This window comes from Chrysemys picta, chromosome 11, assembly GCF_011386835.1.
Source record: "Chrysemys picta bellii isolate R12L10 chromosome 11, ASM1138683v2, whole genome shotgun sequence".
Lineage (NCBI taxonomy): Eukaryota > Metazoa > Chordata > Testudines > Emydidae > Chrysemys > Chrysemys picta.
This window is the reverse complement of record NC_088801.1, coordinates 13,415,119-13,439,687: the sequence shown is the minus strand read 5'-3', so window position 1 is coordinate 13,439,687 and position 24,569 is coordinate 13,415,119. Positions and strand designations below refer to the sequence as shown.

General features: G+C 42.6%; 1 protein-coding gene across 1 annotated transcript; it reads right to left on the bottom strand.

The window, feature by feature from the left end:
* Window positions 1–26: 26 nt before the first annotated feature.
* Window positions 27–24,569, bottom strand: LOC101931423 (glycerol-3-phosphate dehydrogenase [NAD(+)], cytoplasmic-like). The gene is made up of 8 exons (XM_005279833.5): window positions 24,429–24,569; window positions 15,429–15,606; window positions 11,931–12,071; window positions 10,957–11,095; window positions 8,793–8,905; window positions 6,807–7,040; window positions 6,106–6,212; window positions 27–2,739 (listed from the first exon to the last, which is right to left on the bottom strand). Exons 1-8 carry the CDS (start codon window positions 24,467–24,469, stop codon window positions 2,643–2,645), a joined length of 1,050 nt encoding a protein of 349 aa, XP_005279890.1. The 5' UTR covers window positions 24,470–24,569; the 3' UTR covers window positions 27–2,642.

The window sequence follows — 24,569 nt, the reverse complement described above, 5'->3', positions numbered from 1 at the left end:
ATTGTAAATTCAAACACTAAACACAATCAAAGAGAGAGTACTTTATGTATTAGAATTGTCAATTATTTTAACTGTGCCTTTGAAAAATGAAATGACAGCAAATATTTATAAATTTAGCAGAGTTAAATCGGTTTATACTTCTATGAACTCCTACTTGATATACATTGTCTAAACCTGAAAACACGCTATAATATTAAAATGACTTCAAATGGAGTTTGGCTTGACTAAGGAGAGCAAAGAAAGGGCCCAAAACTTCAAACCTATGATCGTAATTTCCATTTAAAAATCATGCAACATATTTACATTCAACCCCGAAAAGACGTAAGTTGAGGTTTTCAAAACTGTGTAGGGAATTTAGGCATACGCTTCCCATTGAAATGGATGGGAGTTGTGTGGCTGTTTCCTGATCATCTTCAAGGCTGAGATTTTTGTTTTTTTCCCCCCATGGTTCTATATTTTTAATCTGAACAAATCAATGTCAAGGATGTAACAGGGTTCTTGTTAAATGTGGAAGAAAAAAATCTAATGTAAAGATCTTTTACTTCAGTCTTTGTATAGAGAATTTATAAAACACTAACTTATGCCCTCGCATGACAGCGAAATACTTTTTGCACAAAATTGCCTCTAAGTTACATCCTTTCTTAATGTACATGTTTTTTCAGAAGGTTGGAATATAAAAAAAGTACCACAATTCATTCATAGATGGCTTTTAACCCTGGAAAACATCGAGTATGCAAAGTTACCCAAATAGTTATAAAACAGTGTTCAAAAAGTTAAATTACAGCCTTGAAATCTGGCTGCCAACTGTAGCAAAATGAAAACATTGGTGCATGAGTCAGCATGGGTGTCACTAAGATTCAGAAGTGATGTAGATCTTTTTGAGTGTAGAATGCATGATGGAAATGGGTAGCTTAATCTCCAGGAGGAGCAGGGCTATGGCTGCAGTGCAGTGTCTACTGGATGATGCATGAAGTTGCACTGGCCTCTAGTGGCCTCCTACCTAGAGTTAAAATGCAGCAGACTCATTCACCAATGTAATCCTGTAGGAAGTCTGTGCGTTTATAGCAATTATTTTGTGCGTGTGTAGCAGTGAAACATCAAGGGCTTTAACTTCACTGGCCAAATTCTACCCTTCTTTGCACACTTGTAACCCCATTGAAATCAACAACATTGCACATGGTATACATCAGGGTGAAGCATGGACCCTAATTATCAATCTTAAATACATTTTACTATCTTGACTAATGATAAGTCCTAGGCATCAATTGTTGAGAAATACTGACGCTAAACAGATGCATTTTGCAGTGTTATTTAGTCTCTCCAAAATCCTTGTACTTTAAGAAAAGAAATTAATGAAAATCCTTCACCAGGACACTTGGAAGCTTCAGAGGTAAGATTTTCATTATATTAAACTGCTCTGTTTGTGTCTACTGAACAGTCAGTCATATGAGGAGAGTAACAATTACCCTTTCCCACAAGTTTTCTATTAGGAAATCAAATTGAGTAAGAAATTGTATTGACACCTTGCTTTTGAAATGGAATTGTATTTTAGGGGAACTGTATAAGCCCATGTTTGTCCACTTGACAATACTGAAGTAGTCTTTTCTTAAGGAAAAGTTAACTAATTTTGATTTATTTTCCAAGTGGTTTTTCTCCAAATTACATGCATCTTTACACTGTTTCTGTATGAGAAATATTAGTGGGCAAAGTGATAAGATGCACGAGAATTAGATTTGATGCGGGTGGGGGGGCAGATCAGTATGGGGACTGCTTCCAATTAAGGCTCCGATTTAGTCACGGAATCAGTGACTTCAGCCTGCGATGGTTGGGAGCTGCAGAGTCCACACCGCCCACTGGCGCAGGGAGTTGCAGGGTACCCCCGCTGCCTCGAGGCCCCCGGAGCTCCCAGCCACCGCGGGTGGCATGGGAACCCCCAATCTCCGGGCTGGGGAATGAGCGCCCTACTGGCAGTGGCAGGAAAAACCCCGACCTCCCAGCCTCTGTTGGCGTTGCAGCAGGAGAACCCCCACCCAGCTTCAGGCCAGGGGTGGCGGGGGAACCCCAAGCTCCCAGCCACTGCAGGCCAAGGGAAACCCCCAAGCTCCCAGACACCGCAGATGGCGGACAGCCCCAGGCTGCAGTGGGGAACCCAAGCTCCTGGCACCTGGGGGATGCCAGGAGCTGCAGGTGGTAGGGGTGCCCCACAACCCTCAACTGCTGCAGGCGGCTCCTTGCCCCATTTTGTCTGGGATATTTTTAGTAAAAGTCATGGACAGGTTATGGCTTCCGTGTATTTCTCTGTTTTGCCCATGACCTGTCCGTGACTTTTACTAAAAACATTTGTGACAAAATCTTTACCCTTACTTATAATCAACAGGAAAGAAAAGAATTCTCCTAGAGCTCATTCTGAAAAGACCAACCAAAGTCAAACCCATATTAAGGTTATTAAATCCTGTATCCATCCTACTTCCTTGGAGATAATTATTGAAATATTCAGGCTGACTGTACCAAAAAAAATTTCTACGTTGCTTTTACAAGAAGAGTTATGTGCCACATGACTTATTTGGCTGCTTTTATTTTCTACCAAGTCGAGAGAAGCCCAGAAGAGATGAATGCACATCCAGATGAGCCACATGAAATTCTTACATGTGTTGTGGATGATTCTGTAGACAAGAGATGAATTCCTGGACCAACCTACCCTCATAGCAGATCTGGTAGACAGTTGAGAACAATGGAAACCTAAAAGAAGGATGAAATAATTAAAGTGGTTTTGAAAGTTGACTTTATGCAAACAGCTCCTCTATTCTTGACACCTATGAAAATGGGGGTTGAGGGAAAAGTACTGCCTTTTTCTGCTTTAGGATGTAAAACAGAGTTTGAAGGGTTTTCATGCTGCTTTTTCCCCTCTCCTTTCACAATTTCCTCTTCTCTCAAAATTTTAGGCCTATCTATCTTGTGTGGGTTCCCCCCCCCCCCCCCCCGAGATTGTCTGGATAACTGGAGAGCTAGTTGTAGGATTAAGACATCAAGTACAAAGAGAATGAAACTGGCCCAGTTGAGAGGAAAGGATGTTACTGTTTATCTTGGGGTAGGGAAGGTGCCTGCCTATTTAACACTAATGCTTGACAAACAGGTGGGAGAAAGCTGTATGGAAAAAACTCAGCAACCTGTGCTTTCAATTAAGGACTTGGAAAACTCTCCCTTCTGCTTCCTACTCCTCCTAAGGAGTCTTCCAGGAAAGACAAGCTGTGATATTTCTAAGGTAAAAGCATGCAGAACTGAACCTCACATGGTTTCCCTTACATAGCATAAAAAAGCAAAGAATGTTTTCCTTTTGCTGGTTGCCTTTTAAGTTAGATAATTTTACAGTCAAGAATGAGAGAATGGAATTGATTTGAAACTAAGTGCATAATGTAGAATATCATTAAAGGGGCACTGTCTGGTCCGTTATAGGTTCTGTCAAAACGAACTTTTATGAAATCTAAAACCAAGAGAAGTTTTATCCATAATTATTACAATTCCTATGGATGAGGTTTTTTTTCAATGCCTCCTTACAGGGCTTCCACCCTAAATACTGCAGCAGTGTGTGAGTGTAAGAGAACCTGAAAGACTCCTATACTTTCATTGTGCAAGTTGAAACAGAGGCAAAGCCTAATTGTAATTCAAATGTTTTCATTTGTAATCGCAAGTGCTTATATAGAATCATAAAACTGTGGGGCTTGAATGGACTTTGAGGTGTCAGCAAGTCCAGCTCCTTTGGCCAAGGCAGGACCAAGTAAACCTAGACCATCTGACAGGTGCTTGTCCAACCTGTTCTTCATTTGCTATGATGGGGATTCCACAGCCTCCCTTGGATGCCTATTCCAGAGCTTAACTATCTTTATAGTTAAAAAGTTTTTCCTAATATCTAACCTAAATCTCCCTGGCTGCAGACTAAGCCCATTACTTCTTGTCCTACCTGCAAGGACATGTAGAACAACTGATCAGTCCTCTTTATATCAGCCCTTAACATATTTGAAGACTTAAGTCTTCTCGTCTCAGGACTAAACATGCCCAGTATTTTTTTAACCTGTCCTCCTAAATCAGGTTTTCTAAACCTTTTATCATATTTGTTGCTCTCCTATTGACTCTGTTTCCAATTTGTCCACATATTTCTTAAAGTGCAGCACCCAAAATTGGACACACTACTCCAGCTGAGGCCTTACCACTGCCAAGTATAGCAGGACAATTGCCTCCCATGTCTTACATATGATGTTCCTGATAATATACCCTGTAATATTTGCCTTTTTTGAAACTGCATCGCACTGTTGACTCGTACTGAATTTGTGATAACCCCCAGATCTTTTTCACCAGTACTATACCCGGCCATTTAGTCCCCATTGTGTAGTTGCGTGTTTGCATTTTTCCTTCATATGTGAAGTACTCTGCACTTCTCTTTATTGAATTTTATCTTGTTGATTTCAGACCAGTTCTCTAATTTGTCAGTTATTTTGAATTCAAATCCTATCCTCCAAAGTGCTTGCAACCCCTTGCAACCAGTGTGGGTGGGGTTGCAAGCACTTTGTCATCTGCAAATATTTATAAGCACACTCTCCACTCAGTCTTCCAAGTCATTAATTAAAATATTGAATAAATCCGGGCTCAGGACTGAGCACTGTGGGATCGCACTAGATATGCCCTTCCAGACTGACAACGAATACTTTAACTACTCTCTGAGTATGGTCTTTCAACACATTGTGCACCCACCTCACAGTAATTTCATCTAGACCATTTTCCCTAATTTGTTTGAGAATGTCATGTGCGATTATATCAAAAGGCTTACTAAAATCAAGATATCCCATCTACTGCTTCCTTTCCCATCCACTAGGCAAGTAACCCTCTCAAAGAAGGAGATGAGGTTGATTTTGTTCTTGACAAATCTATGCTGGCTATTCCTTATAAACCTATTATCCTCTAAGGGTTTACAAACTGATTGTCTAATAATATGTTTTAGTATTTTTGGTATCAATGTTAATCTGACTGATCTATAATTTCCCAGGTCCTCTTTATTCCCCCTTTTAAAGATAGATACTGTGTTTGTCCTTCTCCAGTCCCCTGAGACCTCGACAGTCCTCCATGAGTACTCAAAGATAATTACTAATGGTTCCAAGATTGCTTCAGCTGTTTCGTTAAGTATCCTAGGATGAATTTAATCAATTCTTGCTGACTTGAATACATTAATTTAAATATTCTCTAATCTAACCTGTTCTCTTCCTATTTTGGACTGCTTTCCTTCCCCTTGTTAATACTGTGTTGAGTACCTAGGCATTAAACACCTCAGCCTTCTTGATGGCATCAGTTATTAGCTCTTCTTCCCATTTAACTAGATGACCTACACTTTCCTTCATCTTTCTCTTGATCCTAGTGTATTTAAAGAACTTCTTGCCTTTTATGTCCCTTGCTAGATAACTCATTTTATGCCTTTATCCTTTCTCATTGACCCTACCTGCTTATGCTATTCTCTTGTACTCCTCCTTAGCATTCATCCATGTTTCCACTTTCTGTAGGATTCCTTTTTTGATTTTTCAGGTCATTAAGGAAACTGTTTTAAATGGCTCTGTACTCCAATAGCATCCCCTTGTGTCACTAAAATGCTCCTACCGCATAGAAATTTTTCAGGACACAAGCAGTCTTCGTTTAGAAAGCTATGCAGGATAATCTTACTTAGAGAAGGCACGAGTTAAAGTTCATATTGTAGCTAGTAGCAGTGAAAGGTGTAACACTGATAGCAGAGCATGAAATCTTATTTGTCTACAGATCAGGTACCCAGGCTGCCTCCAACACTGCATCTCAAATTTTCCTTTTTTTTTGGACAGGACCATTGTTAGGTGAAGTAGTTTGTTCTGCATACCATTCAGCCTTTGGCCTGTTCTGTTGATACTGCCAGTAAGAGTGCAGGCTAATGTGAACAGTGATGGTGCCTTGAGATGTGGACACCTATACTTTATGGACATGGACAGACTATGTACTTGTTTCATAAAGACCTTTAAACAGTTGTGAACTAGTAATAACTTTTTGCTTATAACAAATCTGTCAACTTGATATTCAAAAACTCAAACTACTTACTTATCAACCATGTTTTTCTGTTTCAGCATCTTATAGACTTCAGCTGAAGTCTGAGGACCCTGTAGCTTTTGTCCATTCAGCATCTCTTTTTCCAGCTCCTCAATGGACTAGAAGAAATGAGAGTGATCACACAAACAGAATAAAAGGAAGCTGCATAACGGAACAGAGCGTTCAAAGCTTCTGAAAATGTTAGACAAAAGAATCCAGTGATTAAACTGCAGCCCACGCCTGCCTTGTGCTTTTGTTATAGGCCAAGTGATTAATGAACAGAAGGTAGTGGGAGGCTTGAACAGATTCTTTCTCGGGTCTCTAAGCAGTGGCTGAGGCAAACAGTCCATATTATATAACCTTTGCTTTTATAAGCAGAAGGAAGCAGCACTGGCTGTGCTCTTCCAAGGGGGAAGAGGCTTTGCACTTATTCTAGAATTGTGGATACTATTCTCTCTCCTTCCGATTTATTTTAGTCCATCTTTGTTCAGCCCAAAGCTTTCAACTCTTGGGACATGCTTGGAATAATATGTGCTACACCATTCCCTGAAACAGTCTTTGCAGTTGGCAAGGAGAGTGAGTCACTTCTGCACCCTCCTCTCTTAGATCATAGAGCCAGTGTTCTCCTTTCATCAGGAAGATGACTGTTGATGTGTGTGTAAAACACAATTGATTAACACATGGGCTTATAATGCCTCAAAAATGCTCCTTACTTTTCCTGTCCGCACAAAGGCTTCCGCTACTTTCCTGTTGCGCCCCCCGTAGCATGTAGTGATTAGATCAGCAACGCCGCAGCTCTCCAGAAAAGTAGCTATTGATACTGGGCCCCTGCAGAACAGCTTTGCAAAGGCTACCATTTCCATGAGGCCCAAACGAATGACTGCTGCTTTAGTATTATCGCCAAAGTCCAATCCATCGCAGAATCCAGCTCCTACTGCTACTATGTTCTAAAACCAGTTTAATGAAAAGGTGCAAAAGAGAGAAGGAAACCAAATCAGATAAGACGTGCAAGTTCTTTGGTAGCATATGCTAACTGTAAGTGAACACAGTAAGTAAACCTGTTTTTACCTGAGTGCTCTCAGGTATTCCAATTCCAAATAATTGTGAGCATACTTCATAGCACTTAAATGTCAAGTAATTGGACTTAAGGCCTAAAAAAATGTTCCCACTGTTATTTCCGAGTGCAAAATGAAGGGCAATGTGTTAAAAATTTGGCCCATATAATGCAGCTGGAATAATTTTTTCCCCTTGTTGCCAGGTTGGCGGCGGGATCCAGTGACCTTTCTCTTCTTACCTTTAATTGAATTTTTGCCTAGCCTGGATTTCTACCTCCATAAACAGGCATCGGTTGCAGTAGATCAAACTTGGCCTATGCCTACAGGAACATTTTATTCTCCTTACAAAAGTTTAAAAGAGGTTCACCGGGCATCCTAATCAAATGCTTAATCAAAAATATCCCACACTTTGTAGTCAGACAGTGTAGTTCATGATATATTGTAGTAGTGGGTGTTAGTGTGGCTACCTTTAAGTTTGAAGTCCCAGAAATGCTCATGCCTCAGTTTTGCTCTCTGCACCATTACTGCTGAAACTCTCAGCCCAGTCTTGGCTCCTACTGAAATATTTCCATACAAAAAACACTCCAGTGAAACCTGCCTGGGATACATGTTTGTGTATGTAAATAACTAATTTACTTATAGGTAAACCACACACCGATTCAGTTCAAGCCACTGATGCTTTTTGTCAGAATAAGTTGAATGATAAGAATATACATGACTGTGCTGTTTGCTGGAGTGCATTTTCAATGGGTTTTAAAACAAACTGTCCATCTCACTCAAGTGCTGCTTGGAACAGGCTTCAATTTCAGTATTATTTCTCATTTACATTGCAGTTTAATGCAGAGGTCCCAATCAGGACTGGAGTGCCACTATTCCTGAATGTGTTACAACACCACTGGGAGACATGGTTCCTGCCCCACAGAGCTTACAGTCTGTTATTTCCTTGTAAGTTATTACTTGAACTTTGGAAAGAAAACATTTGCTTAAAGAGGAGTATCCATTGGCCTGCTAAACCCAGGGTTATGAGTTCAATCCTTGAGGGGCCACTTAGGGATCTGGGGCAAAATCAGTACTTGGTCCTGCTAGTGAAGGCAGGGGGCTGGACTTGATGACCTTTCAAGGTCCCTTCCAGTTCTAGGAGATGGGATAGCTCCATTTCTTTCTTTCTTTATTTTATCCTTTTGCCACCTCTTTATTATTTAAAAAAAAAAAAAAAGCTCTTTGATAAAGAAATCTAACTTAAGTTGTATGTTAATTGTAGTTTGAATGATTATGATTATTTATATTACAGGAGGGCCCTGAGGCACCAAATAAGAGGAGAGTAACATTGTGCTAGGTGCTGCACATACACGTGCTAGGAATTCCTACCACTAAGAGCTTACGATCTACCTAGACAAGGAAGTATTGAGGACCAAATTCTGCTCTCAGAGGCATGCATACCTACAATAAGGAAAGCATTTGTATAATTTGTTCTGAAATGCTCTACAACACACTTATGAGGTACGTACATATTCCCATATGATTTGCCCAAGGCCATCTAATAACCTAGTGGCGGAGCCAGCACTAGACCAGGGACCCTTGAAACGAGACGTGAGGGTAGAATTTGGCCCTAAAAAAACAATTACTTGGTTTGGAATCACTAACTTTTAAGGCTCCGCAGATCTCCACTGTATCACAGTCATCCACCACGGTAATCCTGAAATTTGGGGTCTGCATTAATTCTTTAAAGATCTGCCCATGCTTTTCATTTTTGCACCCTGTGGAAGGAAGGATGGGAGTTACACATTCTGGCTACACAAGTTACGGGGTGGACAAAACGTGTATGTTTACAAGATACTGAAGTAGGGGGATGACTCTGAGGGAAGGGTTAGGTTTTGTAATCTGTATAACTAGACATTATTAAAGTGGGATTTGTGAACCAATACCAGTTCTTGCAGCTGGCAGCCAGTATAACCGCACAAGTCAAAATGCATTAGCAAAACATGTCCAATAACAACACTTCAAGTGGTTATGGATAGATAGCCTCCAACACCCATCTCTGCCCTACAGGTGTGGTTAGCTTGTATAATTCCAAACCTGGCCGAGTGCGGTTTTCTAGTGTACGTTTAGTCTCTTACAGTGAAAGCACCGATTTACACAAATATGCCGCCAGCTCACACAGCCCTGCCCGAGGGCCACGGTTGAATTAAACTGCTTAGCTCTAATCCTGGCTCAGCTGTTGACTCACAGTTTGGGTATGGCCAAGTCACTTAACCTATTAGCAGGGTGGTGTCAGGATCAATTCAAGTTTGCACATAGCAATGATGCTGTTTTACATTTTCAAATAAAAGTATTGCTAACCCACTAGGACAAACGTCTCATAATACCAAATGCATTCCCACTTACAGGGGGATCCATAGACCAAGGTGTTCAGTATTGGCGCTGTTAGAAAAGTGGTGTTCCAGCCATACTGAGGTCATGTATCAAGCTATGAAAACAGTGTCCTTTCGTATGGAGAAGGGGAGGTGGCAGTGCTACTGGCAAAGCTGTGTGGGGATCTTTGAATGAGGCTTTACCTGACTTTTAGAAAGTTGTGTTGGCCTTTGTTTTCATAATAGCGATGTGGCCCTGATGTTCAGTGGGCTGAGCATCGGCAGTCCCCATTCCAGTGGGACTTCTGGGTGCTCGGCGCCTCTGGCAATCAGGCCCCATGTTGTTAAGCATCAGAGCAAGCCTGAGCTGCTTCAGTCCTGCAGCCCTTGGATTAGTGCTCTAACTCAGAAGCCTGGTTTGTATCCCTCACTCTCTAGGCGAGTTGACATGTGGGAATACGTTGTTTCTCTGAAGTGCCGATCTCTGGCCTGTCTAGCAGCAAAGGAAGCTCTTGTAGATGTTCTCTCCCAAATAGAAGTGGCAGAAACACTTTGAGGAAGGGCAGGAGAACAAAGAGGCAACTCCTCTGAAGAAGTAACCTCAAACCCAGCGTTAAAACGTAGGCAAGCAAAGGTGCTAAACTCACCTCCAAGCTCTCAGAAAGATCTACTGCAACAATATTGCTTAGCTAATGTTCCTACTGATGTCGAACAGCCTCCTCAGAGAGCAAAAGTTGCCAAGATGCTATAGTTTTCACTATTAACATTGCACAGGAAGGGGCCGTTTGAAATTTGCACATACAATCTGAAACAGCCAGTCAAGCTGCAATAAATTAAAGTTGCATTTTTAATTTTCACAACAGATTTTAAGCTACTGTAAAAATATAAAGGTTAGAGACACCACTGAAACAGTTTGTGCTCAGGTAGGCACTGCGTGAGAGAGGAAAATAATAAGTGATACCATTTCAGTTACAACGAGGTGGGAGGATTGAGAAATTTAAACGAAGGATGGGGGAGGCTTTGTGGGGCTGGTTGCACTTTCCTTGCAGTATGTCAGCCACTGAAGGACTTGACACAATCTCTTTGACATTACTAGGAGTCTCCCATTGACTTCTGTAGGAGGAGAATTGAGCCTAATTTTTTAATGGAAGAGAGTAGCTAATTGCTGCATCTACTAGCACCTGCAGTTGTTTGAGTCTGATCCTGTTTCCACTGCTATTGTTGGAAATGTGGCCATTCCTTTAAGGGAAGGAGGTTCAGAGTTTAATACGTGGTCTATACATAAAACTGTTCAGAAACCCTTCAAAGGTTTCCATGTTTCAATTACACATTATACTCTGTCGCTATGTTTAGATGCTGTCCTATTCCTCTGCTAGGGATTGCTAGAAGTAGAAATGAATATTTGTGGTAGAGCCAATCAGAGCTCTTGACTGTAACTCTCCCTGAAGGATCATTACCAATGGTGGTTTCACAGAACTTCTCATCAGCCACTTCACTGGCTATATTGGCCCCCATGAGCACGCTGACTTCTATCTTCAGTTTCTCTCGAATGATGTCTGATATGAGCTTCAAGCCTTCGGCACCCTCATCAACCCCCTGGTTAAAAGATAATATTCAAAGTCAAGTCATTAGAAAAGAAATGAGGGTGACAGAGCATCAGTGTGTGAAATGTAGGCCTCATGCGGTAGGCCCTCTGCAGGCAGTTTTCCCTTTAAATGAAAGGACTTGCACCCAGTGCAACAGTATGTCTCAAGGTTTTACTTTATGGTGAGGCTGCTTTTTCTTTGTGTGTTAAACTTCCCGTAGCTGTAAAATAATCAAGTTTTCATGTAATGTGTTTTTTAAATGTTCTAGGCAAGACTTAAACGTAACACATATTCTATGAAAACGGAAACAGCACAGCCCCAGTTTCCTTTATATAAGGAAATAAGTCAAGGTGCACTATGCTTCCCTTCCTCTTGTATTGCTGTTTGCAGGAGAATCTTAAAAGGGAGGGAAAAGGCAACAGCTGGAGAACTGTAGGTCTGAAATTTTAATTCTATTTCCTTCAATTCATGTTTTAAATGAGATTTTCTATAACAATGGGAAAGAAGGAGCAGTGGACTCCAAAGCTGGAGGCAAACTGCAAGTTTTAAAAACGTCCTAAATGTTTTTTTTCCTTTTCAGATTGTCTCTGGCTTCTTTAGCTTTTTAAGATAGCCTCCCTGATTACAATTGCAAATCACTTCAATTCTGTAAAACCAACTATAAGTGTTATTGTCCTTGTGTGTGTGTGTGCGCTCTCAAAAACAGCCCTGAAAGGGGAGAATACATGGAATAGAGCATTAAGGCTTTAGCCCTGTAGCTCTTTGGCATTTCTAGCCCCAAGTTTTCCATACTGCATACTTATTCCTTCACTGCATACAGATTGATTGTAGAGATCACAAATTACCTTGATCAGTGAAATGCCGAATGCTCCAGGTTTTATGTGACCAATAATCTGGTCACAAATTCGTGTAATGAATTGATGGGGTATAACAAAGATGAAAATATCTGCCCCAGCCGCTGCTTCAACCACATCTGCTACAGCCACCTAGGACGAAAGTGAGGAAAAAAATTAATTAACCGTCCCTCGTACCATGAGTGAATTAACATACGTACAAAATAATTGTACACCTAAACCATCACAGAAGGGCATTAAAATAGGAATCCATAAACTAAAAATAAAGGAATCCTTAAATTAATTAATGCTATGACCGAGTGTTAGCCTTTAATGCAATCAGGTATTGTATTCCAGATCAAAATGTCCAGGAAGGCAGCATATCCTAACTTCTTAAACCAGTGTGCCATACTAGCCCTGTGGAGATGATCTGGGAAGTGCCCTGCAAAGCAGGGAAGGCCCTTCGCCCCTTTTAATGCAGTTCTTAAAGGCAGCCAAGTGACCCTGGTAATACAGTTACATTGGAGCCATCCTGCCAGGGTGTGGAGGCATAGGGCCTCTCCTCAGATGACTCTGGTCACCGGTGAATGCTTCAAGATCCATGGGGATCTGCAGGGTTTGTGGCAGACCCCATGGCTTACCATATGTGGGTTACTCCTCTCATCCTGATGGAATGATCAAGGAGAAACTCTGCCAGGGGATCCTTATAGTTATCCTGCCCAAGCAGGATTCACTGCAGGAGATAGTGATTTGGCCTAGTATTTGCAAAAAATTAACACACACACGCCAAGGAGCTGGCATGCCCTACCCTGTCCCAAGCGTAAACCATTCCAGCTGGCGTTCACAACAAAACCAGGGCTTATACGGAAGTCAGCAGCTGAATTTCACTCTGCCACAGCTACCAGTAGCTTTATTGATGATAATAAGAGAACATATCCCCCTAAGAGTGGGGCCCTTCATCTGTGCCATAGGATGAGCTGAGCAGAAATCAAACAGCACGTCCAGGTCCACAGCTAGACAAAGTGCAGCTCTCCGCGTCAGCGCCTTCAAAGCCAAGGATTCGCATTCTTTTAAAATAACTGGCCTAACCCAGTTAGACCAATGTGAATGGGGAATTCCACTCGGTCATTGAACATATTGGAGTGAAGTGAGCCATCAAAAACAGGACTAATTTTTAACTAATTAAAACACACCCTCCGAGCAAACTGTTCACGCACACTTCTCCCATAGCCTTATCCATCTAAGATGAACTGGGAAACTTATGACCTAAGCAGTGAAGAGCTACTCGTTGTTTAAATTCTACAGTGATGTGTGTGTGTGTGTGATGCAAACCCCAGCATGTGAAGTGTCTCCAGTGGAGTGACAGGGTCCCTGCTGATTATAGCATCCAGCATGTTATAAAAGGCACAAGCAGGGCCGGCTCTACTGTTTTTGCCGCCCCAAGCAGCGCACCGAATTGCCACCGCGGACGACGGGGGCAGTCCGTGTGCTGTTAGGGCGGCACACGCGTTTCCGCCGCGGCGGCAATTCCGGCTGAAGACAGAAGCTGCCGCTGAAGACAGAAGCCGCCGAATTGCCGCCACGGGCAGCTGAACGTGGAAGCTGCTGCCGAATTGCCGCTGCCACGGACTGCCGCCCCTTGCAGATTGCCACCCCAAATGCTGGTGCCTGGAGCCGGCCCTGGGCACAAGATATGCAGGTGGGTCTAGAACTCCTAGTGGTCTTCACCTTCCAGTATAATTACCTCAGTGCCTTACGCTTTGTGCAATTCTGGGGCTTTTCTTTGGGGTAAATATCTGAGCTTCACCACATCACTGTAACTATTCTTCCTGCAGGAGCAAAGTAGCCTATACACACTCCTCTCCCCACAGTGCAAGGAAATCTAGCACCTCCAGCCTGGACCAGCAGGCAGCATGAGCTCAAAAGCAAGGAGCCGTGATTTCCGCAAAAAGGTAGCAGATAACAGGAAGAGATGTGGCTGTGAAGGCAGTCTAAGGCATTTAGAAGTGGGGGTGACTTCCAGTCACTGTGACCCCTGGGCAGTGGAGTTCACAAGTGCTGCCGGAGATTGTATGTTGTATGTATGAAGGGAACGTATGTTGCATTAGGGACTGCATGTAGAGGACTGCTTATACTGGTACAGGTTGTGCATCGACACTGCCACTGGGCTGATAGAACTATACCAGCAGGGATTTACGTTCCTCCGAAAAGGGGAATAACTATGCTGGAAAAAGTGGAAGGTTTTGTCAATAAAAGACTAAATTAAGCATGGACACCTGCCAGGCTGTGCTGGAAAAAGGCTGGTTTAGCTGGTACAACTTTCTAGCGTAGGTCAGGTTTTAGGGTGAGTCTGCTACCGGGATAGGAATAAAAAACAGGCTTTTTCTCCTGTTATATTGTTGTAAAAATAATCAAAGTGGTTCATGTCTCGCTTGGTGTTAGACCACGGAGATCAAATCCACCTATGTCAATTTCAAGTCATGTGAGTGCAAACATGCTATTACAATACTAAATTTAGAAAAATTAACTACTCTAAGCAAGGAGGCCACTCATATGCCGCATGTTAATTTCTGTTTGCACAAATTAAAAGCTACTCTGTAAAAGCTGTGCTGGTTTCTTTACTTTCCAAAACACGACCATCTGGCAAGCTCCTGAACAAACAAGATGTCACCCGGCTTGCTTTAAATTAAGTAGCTATAAATAATTTAGAACGATCACGTTTCTGAAGCGATAAATTATCTAGTATGATCACACATTTCGAAGGGCTGTAAAAGTTAGTTTTTTGCTTTTGGTAGATTTTATTGTATTACCAATTAAAGTGACTATGTTTTTCTATTCTGAAATCCCACACGGAATTACAGCAATGCTATTCATGCTGTTATATTCCATGCTGTTAGCTTTTCTATTGAACTTTGAGTTAGAAAGGGAGGGGGGATTAAAACAACCTTAATGTTGTTAGGGTGGACGCTATGGGCCACGTACTCTGCTGGTATAAATCAGCATAGCTCTATAAATGCTGTGGAGATGTGCTGATTTTCAGCTGCGTGTACAAAACCACAAATAGAGCTGGTTTGTTCGAAGTTGTATGTCCTTTAGAAGTTAGATGTTTGCATCACTTACAAATGTCTCAGTGGGTCAAATTCAGAAGTAATGCGAATGTTAGAGTAAGTTGGGCAGAAAAGAGATGTAAGTAATCTTAATACTTGGCATGTGTACATAGGATGAGATAGTAAACCCACAGATAAGGTTGGCAGTTAAAGCAGGATTAAAGTCCCGCTAATTCATACATTAATGACTAGTTGTAAATGATCCAAGCAACAGGGATTCCATTTAAAGAATTAAGGTCTAAACAAAGAACTTTAGCTTCCCTCCCCCCCAGTCAACCTATCACCTCTCCCTAGTGTTAAATCCACTTTTTTAAAGCAAACCAGGGATTGTGAAATTCTCAGTCTGGCCCAACCATCAGTCTTAAAGCTTTGAAAGAACATTTCAGTTGTTTAGCCAACTTACCACATTTTTAGGTAACGTATGTCCTGGAAGATACTTCACATTTTCATGCTCTTTGTTTATGATCTCTGTGAGTTTCCTCCCATTTATGATTTCTTCAAACACCCACATCTTCACAACAGGATCAAACCTGTTAGACTTCTGGATATTTTTGCCAATAATTTTTGCAATAGCAGACCCCCTGTATAGCAAAGTAAAATACTTAGAGACAGGATTCTGTATATTAGTTTTGAAACCATCTCCTTAGGAAAGTTGAGTAACCCTAGTTCCACCTGGAAGCACAAACTGCACTGAAAAAATACTCCGACCTCACTGAAAGGCCTGCATTACAGGAACTATGGCCATGTTTATATGCTCACTAAGCCCAACACAAGCCTCTTCCCTCAGTCAAGAAAATACCCACTTGAGATATACAGAAAATGGATACCAAGTAAAATACACGTGTGGCCGGAAATCCAGGGTTAACGTAAGCATGATGTAGCATGTTACATCTTGTTTTTAATTTAGAACTTTGAATAATAATTTTGTTTCTCAGATACTTTTCTTAGCTTCTTTAAAAAATAAAAAATATAACAAAAAAAAGTAGAGTGACCCAAGCGAGAAGATGCTGCTGAACAATCTGGATACATTGAAGTCTGTGCATCTTACCTGAAATGTATCAAACTTTCCTATCAATAGCCGCACTCCAGGAGGGGCCTGCCTGAGGGGTGGTCTAGCTTAGTTAAAGGGACACTATCAGGTTAAAAATCACTCTTAAAGTTTAACGGTGTGACAAACAAGACCTTAGATGGTTAAAACCTGAAACAACTGAAGTCATCTAGTTTACTTTGCATCATTCATGCTGTGCATTTACTTGCTTTTCTGTCAGCTTGGACCAGTGGTTCTCAACCTGCAGCCCGCCGGGCTGCTTGCAGTCCAGTCGGCACACAGCTGCGGCCTATGTGACATCCTCATGGCCATACAGGCAGTACATATATTGTGTTGATGCGTCCCACATACCGCACGTGGCCCACAATGGTAAATAGGCTCAGAACCACTGGCATAGACAGTGAAATTAGACTAGTAATTTTCCCTGATTTCATTTTCTCATGCACCAGCATAATACTACCATGTTTGAGTTATGAACACTGCAGGAAAAATATTTAAATTAAACAAAAAACTTGATTTAACTGTAGAAGATGACCATGAAAATACTGGTTAGTGGTCTTTACGTTTTAAGAAAGAACTTAACATTTTGAGCTACTTTGACTTTTAAGGAACTGTCCACATTACAAATACAACTTTGGAGTCAGAGGATCTGGTTACAATACTCTTGTCCCCTGACCCAGTTACAACACAGCTACAATTAGAAGCATGAACAGACCATAATTTGTGTGTTAGCCAGTTATCAGTAACTGATAAAGGCTTGGGTTTATCCAAGGTTAAGTCCAATTAGATGTTGTCCAAACAACAAGTCATAACTACTTTGCAACTGGGACAGAGGGAAACCATGTTGTAACTGCCTCCCTTCACTCAACTATAGTAGTGACTTAAATCAGCTTGCACAAGGCCAATTGCTCAATAAGCAATAACAGAATAAGGGCCCCTATCTTACTGTCTTTATTCATGCAAAAGTCCCACTGAAGTCGATGGGCATTTTGCCTGAGTATTGGCCGCAGGACAGGTGCCAAGGTATGCAGTGATACCAGGCTACCCAAAGACCATGGGGGTGTTGGGAGGCCTTGTATCAAGAAGGCAATCTGTGGGTTTTTTTTTTTTTTTTTGTCATTTACAAATGTATATAGGTAAAAATGTCAGGGGGAAATATTCGTTAAAGGGGCATAAGGATTTTCTTTGTGAAACAGATGAGGCCTACCATATTTAATACTAAAATTATATCTAATTTATAGTGCAGTTCTCGGCCCGTCCTATCAGAATGGGAGACTGAAAGGAGGGCGATGGTTTGTGGAAGTGTGCAGTGATAAGCATTGGGAAGAAAGGTTGCTTTTGTGGTTAAGGCACTGGCCTGGGACTCTGGAGATTGGAGGCTCCTGGTTCTGCCACACGCTTTCTCTATGACCCTGGATAAATGATTTAATCTCCCTGTTATCCTCATTTTATAGATTGGGAACAATGTTCTCCCCCCTCCCTCCCATCCTTCATCGGCCCTGTAAACTCTTGGGGGCTGGGACTGTCTCTTACCAAACGCGTACTCAGTACCAAGTACAATACAGAGGCCCAGATCTCACCTGGAGCCTCTCTGGGCACTATTGTAATATCAAAAGTTGGCCTGGTTTTCAAAGCTACTGAGCATCCGCAGCTCCTGTTGATTTCAATGGGAACTACAGATGCTTGGCATCTTTGCAAATCAGGCCAACAAAGGCAAATCTAAAATGACTTAAGTATAAAAAAAATGATGCTGATTATTTCGGATACCAGCTAAGGAGCATGAAACGTTAAGAGAAACTGCTTGTTCTGGCCTTTAAGCAATCCAAGCTCATTTTAAAATGGAAAGATAGGCTCCAGCACACGGTAAGCTCTCTTTAAAGTGTTTAGTAGCTGACAGTGGACTGGCAGCTCTCAGAACCAGACTGCTTTTCCAGCGGAGCCTTCATAGCTGATGTGCTCAGATGCTACAGGGGCACAGTTTTGAAACTGACAAGACTGGAACACAAAGGAATCTAGGTTACTAAATAAGCAATTTTAGAAAAATCTGAGGCGGTGTTCAGCAGTCAGCTGGAAAAGATTCTCACTGTGAATTAATGGGAGATAAACAAAGAGTTCAAAAACTGGTGCTCTATTTTACCTAACCTATTTGAAATTCATAGTTCAGCACTAACCAGCCTTTGGAAAGAATTACTTTATCTGTGAAACCAGTGTTTAGTAGACTATAGGAGCGTGGCAGGGAAGGTTCATGAATGCAAACAAAGCCAAGGGACACTCCCACATAAACAACATTTTACCTCATTTATTCACCAAAGATCAATTTATTAAAAGTAATAGAAGGCTGTCCTTTCTAATTAGATACCGATTAAAGGGTTGACAGAAACTCCATTTATGAAAAAAATCAACAACAACAAATAGTTTTTGCTGCTAATTCTTAAAACAATTTCTTCCAGGATAGATGACTTAGGCCTTGGCTACACTTACCGGCAAGTTCGACGGCTGGAAATCGAACTTCTGGGTTCGACTTATCGCGTCTAGTCTGGACGCGATAAGTCGAACCCGGAAGTGCTCGCCGTCGACTGCGGTACTCCAGCTCGCCGAGAGGAGTACCGCGGAGTCGACGGGGGAGCCTGCCTGCCGAGTGTGGACCAAGGTAAGTTTGAACTAATTCGAAATAAGGTACTTCGAACTTCAGCTACGTTATTCACGTAGCTGAAGTTGCGTACCTTAGTTCGAATTAGGGGGGGTAGTGTAGACCAAGCCTAATAGTAGTACTATGCTTCAAGTGCTGGCTCTCTGCATTATTGGACCGTAGAACTTTTGGATGGCAATGTTCTGGCTGAAGTCACTGACAATTCTATCAGTAACTTCAGTAGAAGCAGGGTCAGTCCCCAGAGGAGCAGGATGGCTCATTAATATTAGAGTAGTGTCTTTCTCTTTAATTTGAATTGCAGTAGCATCCAGGGATTCCAGTCATGTATGAAGATCCCATTGTGTGTGGCTTTGTGCAAACACAGAACAAAAAGACAGCCCTGGCCCTGAGCAATTTATAATCGATAGGTCTGGCTACATGGGGAAGTTATACCAGTGTGAGGTAGAGTTTGAACTACTATAGTTTATATTTATATGGGTCTAACTCCCCATGTGGGTGGACACACTTATTCTGGAATAAGAGTGTTTTTTTCAGTTTAGCCTGTGTCACTCTGAAAGTGGTTTATGCTAAGCTGAAGGAAAAAAAAGCACTCTTATTCCAGAATAAATGTGTCCAGATAGCGAGTTGTACTGGTGGAATTATAGTGGTTTAATTATACTGGTATAACTGGAACAATCTACCCAGGTTTTCTACAGAGGAGACAAGTAACATTTCAGAGAGAGAGAGAGTGTCCCCTCTGTATCAAATAGACACTTGCTCCTCTACTAATAAATGCTCGGTCTTGTAAAGTAGTGAGCACCTCCAACTCCTACTGAAGTAAATTGGGAGTGGAAGGCATTCAGCATCTTGGAGGATCAGGCCCCCAGATACGGTAATTTAGAAATTAATCTGTATTTTTTAAAAAAATAGCAGAACCATTATTAACTAACAAAACCTATTGCTCCTCTGGTTTGGCAGGTACTTTATATAATCAAATCCATGATAAGGGTTCCGATACTGTTGGCATAATAAGGATCACTGTGACTCACTGGGCAGCTGAGAGAAGCTGTTGAAACATTTTTGTCATGTGTCAACTATCTTGCTGAGACTCAGAAATGAGCCCTGAACTGTTACTTAAATATCTAGTTTGAGGGCAACAGAGGAAGGGTGTGTCTGCTAGAGGTAAACATTCCACTGTTATGGCTGCTTTTTAAAGAAACACTGTTTCAACCTTGACAAGCTCAAAAAACACCCTTTCCCCCAAATAAAAATGATTTTTTTCTGCTTTAAAATGTGTTTCCACCAGCTGCAACTACTCTAAGCCACCCAGCTTCTGGCTTAAACAATCCAAAGAACCACTGAGAGATTTGGATCACACACACACAGAAAGAAGTGTGCATGCCATGCTGTTCAGTCAGACTCTGCTCTTATAGTCCAGAAGGAAAGCAAAATCCAAAGTCCACTGAACTTAGAGGAAAGAGCCCTCTTGATTTCAGTAGGTTATGGATCACACCCAAAGTGCTTTCCAGAGCAATGTTCTTGCCCATTTCAATATCCTCCTGATTCACAACAAGGGGGAGAGCAGAATGGGGGTAGCACGATATTCATTCATATGAAGCAATAAACCCAGGACCCATGTAAGGCTGAATTGTCATAGAAATATGAAACCGTATCAGCACCTTTCTGGAGAACAGTGGAGTCCTGGGAAAGGTGCTAAAATACTTCAAAGGAAAATGCAAATGCTGCTTTAAAATTCTGTGTGGGCATGATGTTAAGTGAAGGCTGTCCTGGCGTTAGTCCTTGCCCCTTCATGTAAGGAGCACGTACAAGGCGTACTGACCCTTTGCTCTCCTTCTGAGCCAGAAGGGGGATGAAATGAGTTGGCCTGATCCTGCAAGCTGCTGAGAACCTTCAGCTCCCATTGAAGGCAAGTGGTGCTCAGCTTCTCTGAGGACCAAGCCCTAAAATGCTTTGATAATACTGAGCACGTTGGGATTTTCCTCTATACATATTAGAGCGTGTTACAAAGGTGAGTAAATATCAATAACCCCATTTTACAGGTGGATAATTGGAGGCACAGAGTGGCAAAGTGATTTGCCTGAAGCCACTAAATTCCTGGCAGTGCTGTGAGTGCAACTGACGCCTCCTGCCTTCCAGTCTGGTCTGGTGCAATAGACCACATGAGCAAGAATTTAGAGTGAATAAAGGGGCAGGGTGACACTCATGCACCTATTGTATGCAATTGCCGCAATCTCCGGGTCCAGACAGTGGTTTGGGTTGCCTAAGCCAGGAGCTGGAATTTTAACACTGGGCAGCCCTCCATAGTCAGAGCTGCAACAATGTTATTCCCTTGGGATATAAGGATAGGGAAGTATATCGATATTAAAATGCACTATGTAATTTGTTTTGCTGCGGGGGGTTAAATTTTCAAAGTCACCTTGTCCCCTTCTCAAAGGTGAATTAGGTGTTTAGGGGCCCAAATCCTGTTGAGTGAAAATGGGATTTGAGCTTCTCAGTTACTTAGGCACCTTTCAAAATCTGACTTGTCATCTCTAGGGTGAGACTGTTCCTTTAAAATACAGATGTTACATAATGTGCGTCTTGGAGAGACATTCCGTTCCCTAATGCCCAATCTGAGATCTGCACTTGAATATGCAGTTCAGAGATCTGCACTTGAATATACATGCACTGTTCTTCAGAAAAGATGGTTTCAAATCCCAGTATAAACAAGACTTTAGGGAAGAAATTCTGTGTTCTCTAGCAGCAGGGTGGGGAAGGCAGAGAAATATTTTAAAATGAGTGTACATACTAGTGAGAGGCATCAGATTTCAGACCTGGGTTTGAACTGTGCCAGTATAGGATGCTACCCCTTTCAACTCTTCTCTGGGGACACCATCAGCTTTTGCAGAATTTAAGCTTTCAATTTAAAGATGGTTGTGAAGATAATGACCAGACTGCTCATCCAATGCTGTCTTACTAAGTCTGCAGATAATAACACTCAACTATGAAGGACTGCCCTGAAATTCCATTCATCTCAGGGTGTTTACTCTGAAACCTAATGATTTAAATTTAAAATGTAAACATTATTTCCCTGTGATCTTTTTAGCAGAAACGGTTTGGTATTCTGGGATTGCTGGGGTTTTAGTAGTGTATCCCCATTTTTCCCCACTGTGAACCATGCTCTCAAATTTGTGTCCCTTTTTAGTGTAGAACTTCTTGAAATCTGTGTAAAGAACCAGTGCATTATTTTGAGCACATATTTTGGGAGACTGAGCTCCTTCATAGGGGACACAAGGGAAAATAATCCCTTACAGAGGCCCAATTCTGCACATATGCTGATCCAGATTCTGAAGTCAATGGAAGTATTGCGTTGTATAATAGCTGTAGAATCAGGACCCGCATGTTCTCTTCCAGTAGGAGACATAAAGATCTCTGCAATAATTCATTGAGGAGTATAGGAAATTAACGAAAACAAACAAACAAAAAGCTTCAACTGAGGAGAGAGAGAACTGTTTACCAAAGCCAAAGGGAGAGTAGAGAACCTGGCAATCCATCTTGCAAATTGCATGCACTTGCCATTTCCAGGCAGAGGTAACAGTACTAAATATCAAAGCAGGAGAAATTTAATCTGCGTTCAGTGGCAGTTAATTACCTGAAAGTTATAAAAAGAAGAGTACATGTGAAGATGGGTGAGCATGAGGTTATTTCACAGTCAGTCTGGGGACTGGGGCACGTGGAAGACACTACAGACTCTCCTGGAGCCCCAGGGAATCCTCCTCTTGCCTCTCCACCCAAGAGGTACAAGGCTCAGAGTAGTCACTTGCTACCTTTAGGTTTCAGCATGCATTTTACACGAGCAGCCACGTATCTGCCATGTGCACATGCTTCCCCTCATAGCACAGCGGAGTGGAGAGGACACTATGAGGAATCAGCTGACTTGGATTCTGTTCTCAATCCTGCTGCTTACTCTGTGATCTTGGGCAAGCCATTTAAACTCTGTAGCTACCTAGTTTCCCCATCTTAAAAAAACGGGGATAATACTGATGCACCTCTGCAAAGCTTTGAGATGTATACATGAAAATGCTATTTGTTCTTACTAATAAGTACCTGGTGTTTCATATTTCTATTGTTTTTTCTCCCATTCTTAGTGGCATGTGTTCCTCTTCCATGAGCCACCAGCTTCTGATGGGTGTGTACCCCAATGTAGGAATTCCAAGAACTCTCCTTGGAGTACCATTGGGTTCTCCTAGCACCCAACTGTAAAACCCTAAAACTAAAGGTAAAGAACATCTTCTTCCACTAGTCACAGTCTTTCTGACAATGTCCCATTGTTTATTATTATTTCACATTTTGATTACAGCAGTCCCTAGAGGCCAACCACGTTGGGTCCCTGTTGTGCTGGACACTGTACAAGCCATCTAGCAAACATCAGTCCCTGCCACAAAGAGCTTACAGTCTGAGATGAGACTTAACAGGTGGACGAGCCAAACAGGGAGGTCAGGCTGGGGGCCAGGTGGAAAGAGTAACAAAATGAATAGATTTGCAGAGCTCTGAGCCAAGCAAGTCCAATGATCTTGTAGGGTTCACTAGGAATATTTTAGGATCACGGGTTCCTGGCTTTCCTATCAATAGCCACATTCCAGGAGGGGCCTGCCTGAGGGGTGGTCTAGCTTAGTTAAAGAGACACTATCAGGTTAAAAATCACTTTTAATATCGAACGGTGTGACAAAACAAGACCTTAGATGGTTAAAACCTGAAACAACTGAAGTCATCTAGTTTACTTTGCATCTCTTTTTCTGGCATTTATAGCCCAATCCTAGGTTCATTTTTCCCCCCCAACCCAAATATTTCACTGACTTCACCGATTTCACTGACCCTGGGGTTCAAGGCTGGGAGATGCTAAGAACCTGTTGTCAAGTCCTGAGTGCCCCCTTCACTCGCTGACTCTAGTAGCTATTAGGAGTGCTCAGCACCTCTCAAGATGAACTCAGCCTGGCAAAGGATCAGGCCCCTGTGTGTGTATGTGCCTCTTTCCAACCAATGCTCAGGTGATGTGCAGTCCTCAATGTCATCTCAAAACCCAGGTAGAACCCCCCTCCCCCCATTGCCCTACAGTATAACTGGTAGTTTGGAGACTTTTCAATACACCCAAATTCTACTCTGCTACAGGCTTCGGCGTCGGGACTAGCTGCACTGCCTTCAGTGGAGTTAATCCGGACTCCCATTAGCATGGGGCAGTATGTGGCTTTGCAAAGGCAGAAATTGCTTCAATGTGCAGCCGGCACATACACCCCCCAATAAAACCAGCTCCGGTGTCATTTTTTTTTTTTGCGGTGACTCAAATTGCTAGGTTTTGTGTAGAACACCGTCATTCGCTTCTGCTCCGTGAGAAGGGGAGTCGGAAGCGGGAGGCAGGAGCTGGCTGCGGGTTGCGGAGCTCGCTGCAGCCTGGCTCGGGCGGACTGAGCTCTCCCTTCCCCGGCCCCCCAGACTCCAGCCAAGAGACACAATCTCCCGTGCCGCTGAACGAGGCTCAAGGATTGCAGGCTCCGCTCCTTGGCCCGAGCCCCCCAGGGCAGAGAGAGGCGCTCTCGGGTCCCCGTGTGCTGCAATCCCCTGCCAAGGGACAGAGCCCGGCGGCGGGGCGCAGAGCGCACACAGAGAGCGCCCAGATCTCCGCGCAAGGCTAGAGCCCACCGCGGGTGCGGGCTCCAGGCGGCACTCACCAGTTCCCAGACCCAACGATGCAGACTTTCAGCGCAGGCATGGTGGCTCACGCGCCCTGGGGCGATGGCTGGTGCTGGTCTCCGATGTCCCCGACCAGAAACCCGGTTGCGCAGCAGCAGCTTGGTGCCTCCGCGTTGCTC

Excerpts from the sequence above, each read along its gene's own strand:
- LOC101931423 (XM_005279833.5), bottom strand. The coding sequence starts at position 24,469 with ATGCCTGCGCTGAAAGTCTGCATCGTTGGGTCTGGGAACTG. Across the intron at positions 11,096-11,930 it reads TCGGCATTTCACTGATCAAG|GGGGTTGATGAGGGTGCCGA; the intron begins GTAATTTGTGAT and ends TCTTTTAACCAG. Across the intron at positions 8,906-10,956 it reads GTTCTGTGAAACCACCATTG|GGTGCAAAAATGAAAAGCAT; the intron begins GTAATGATCCTT and ends TTCCTTCCACAG.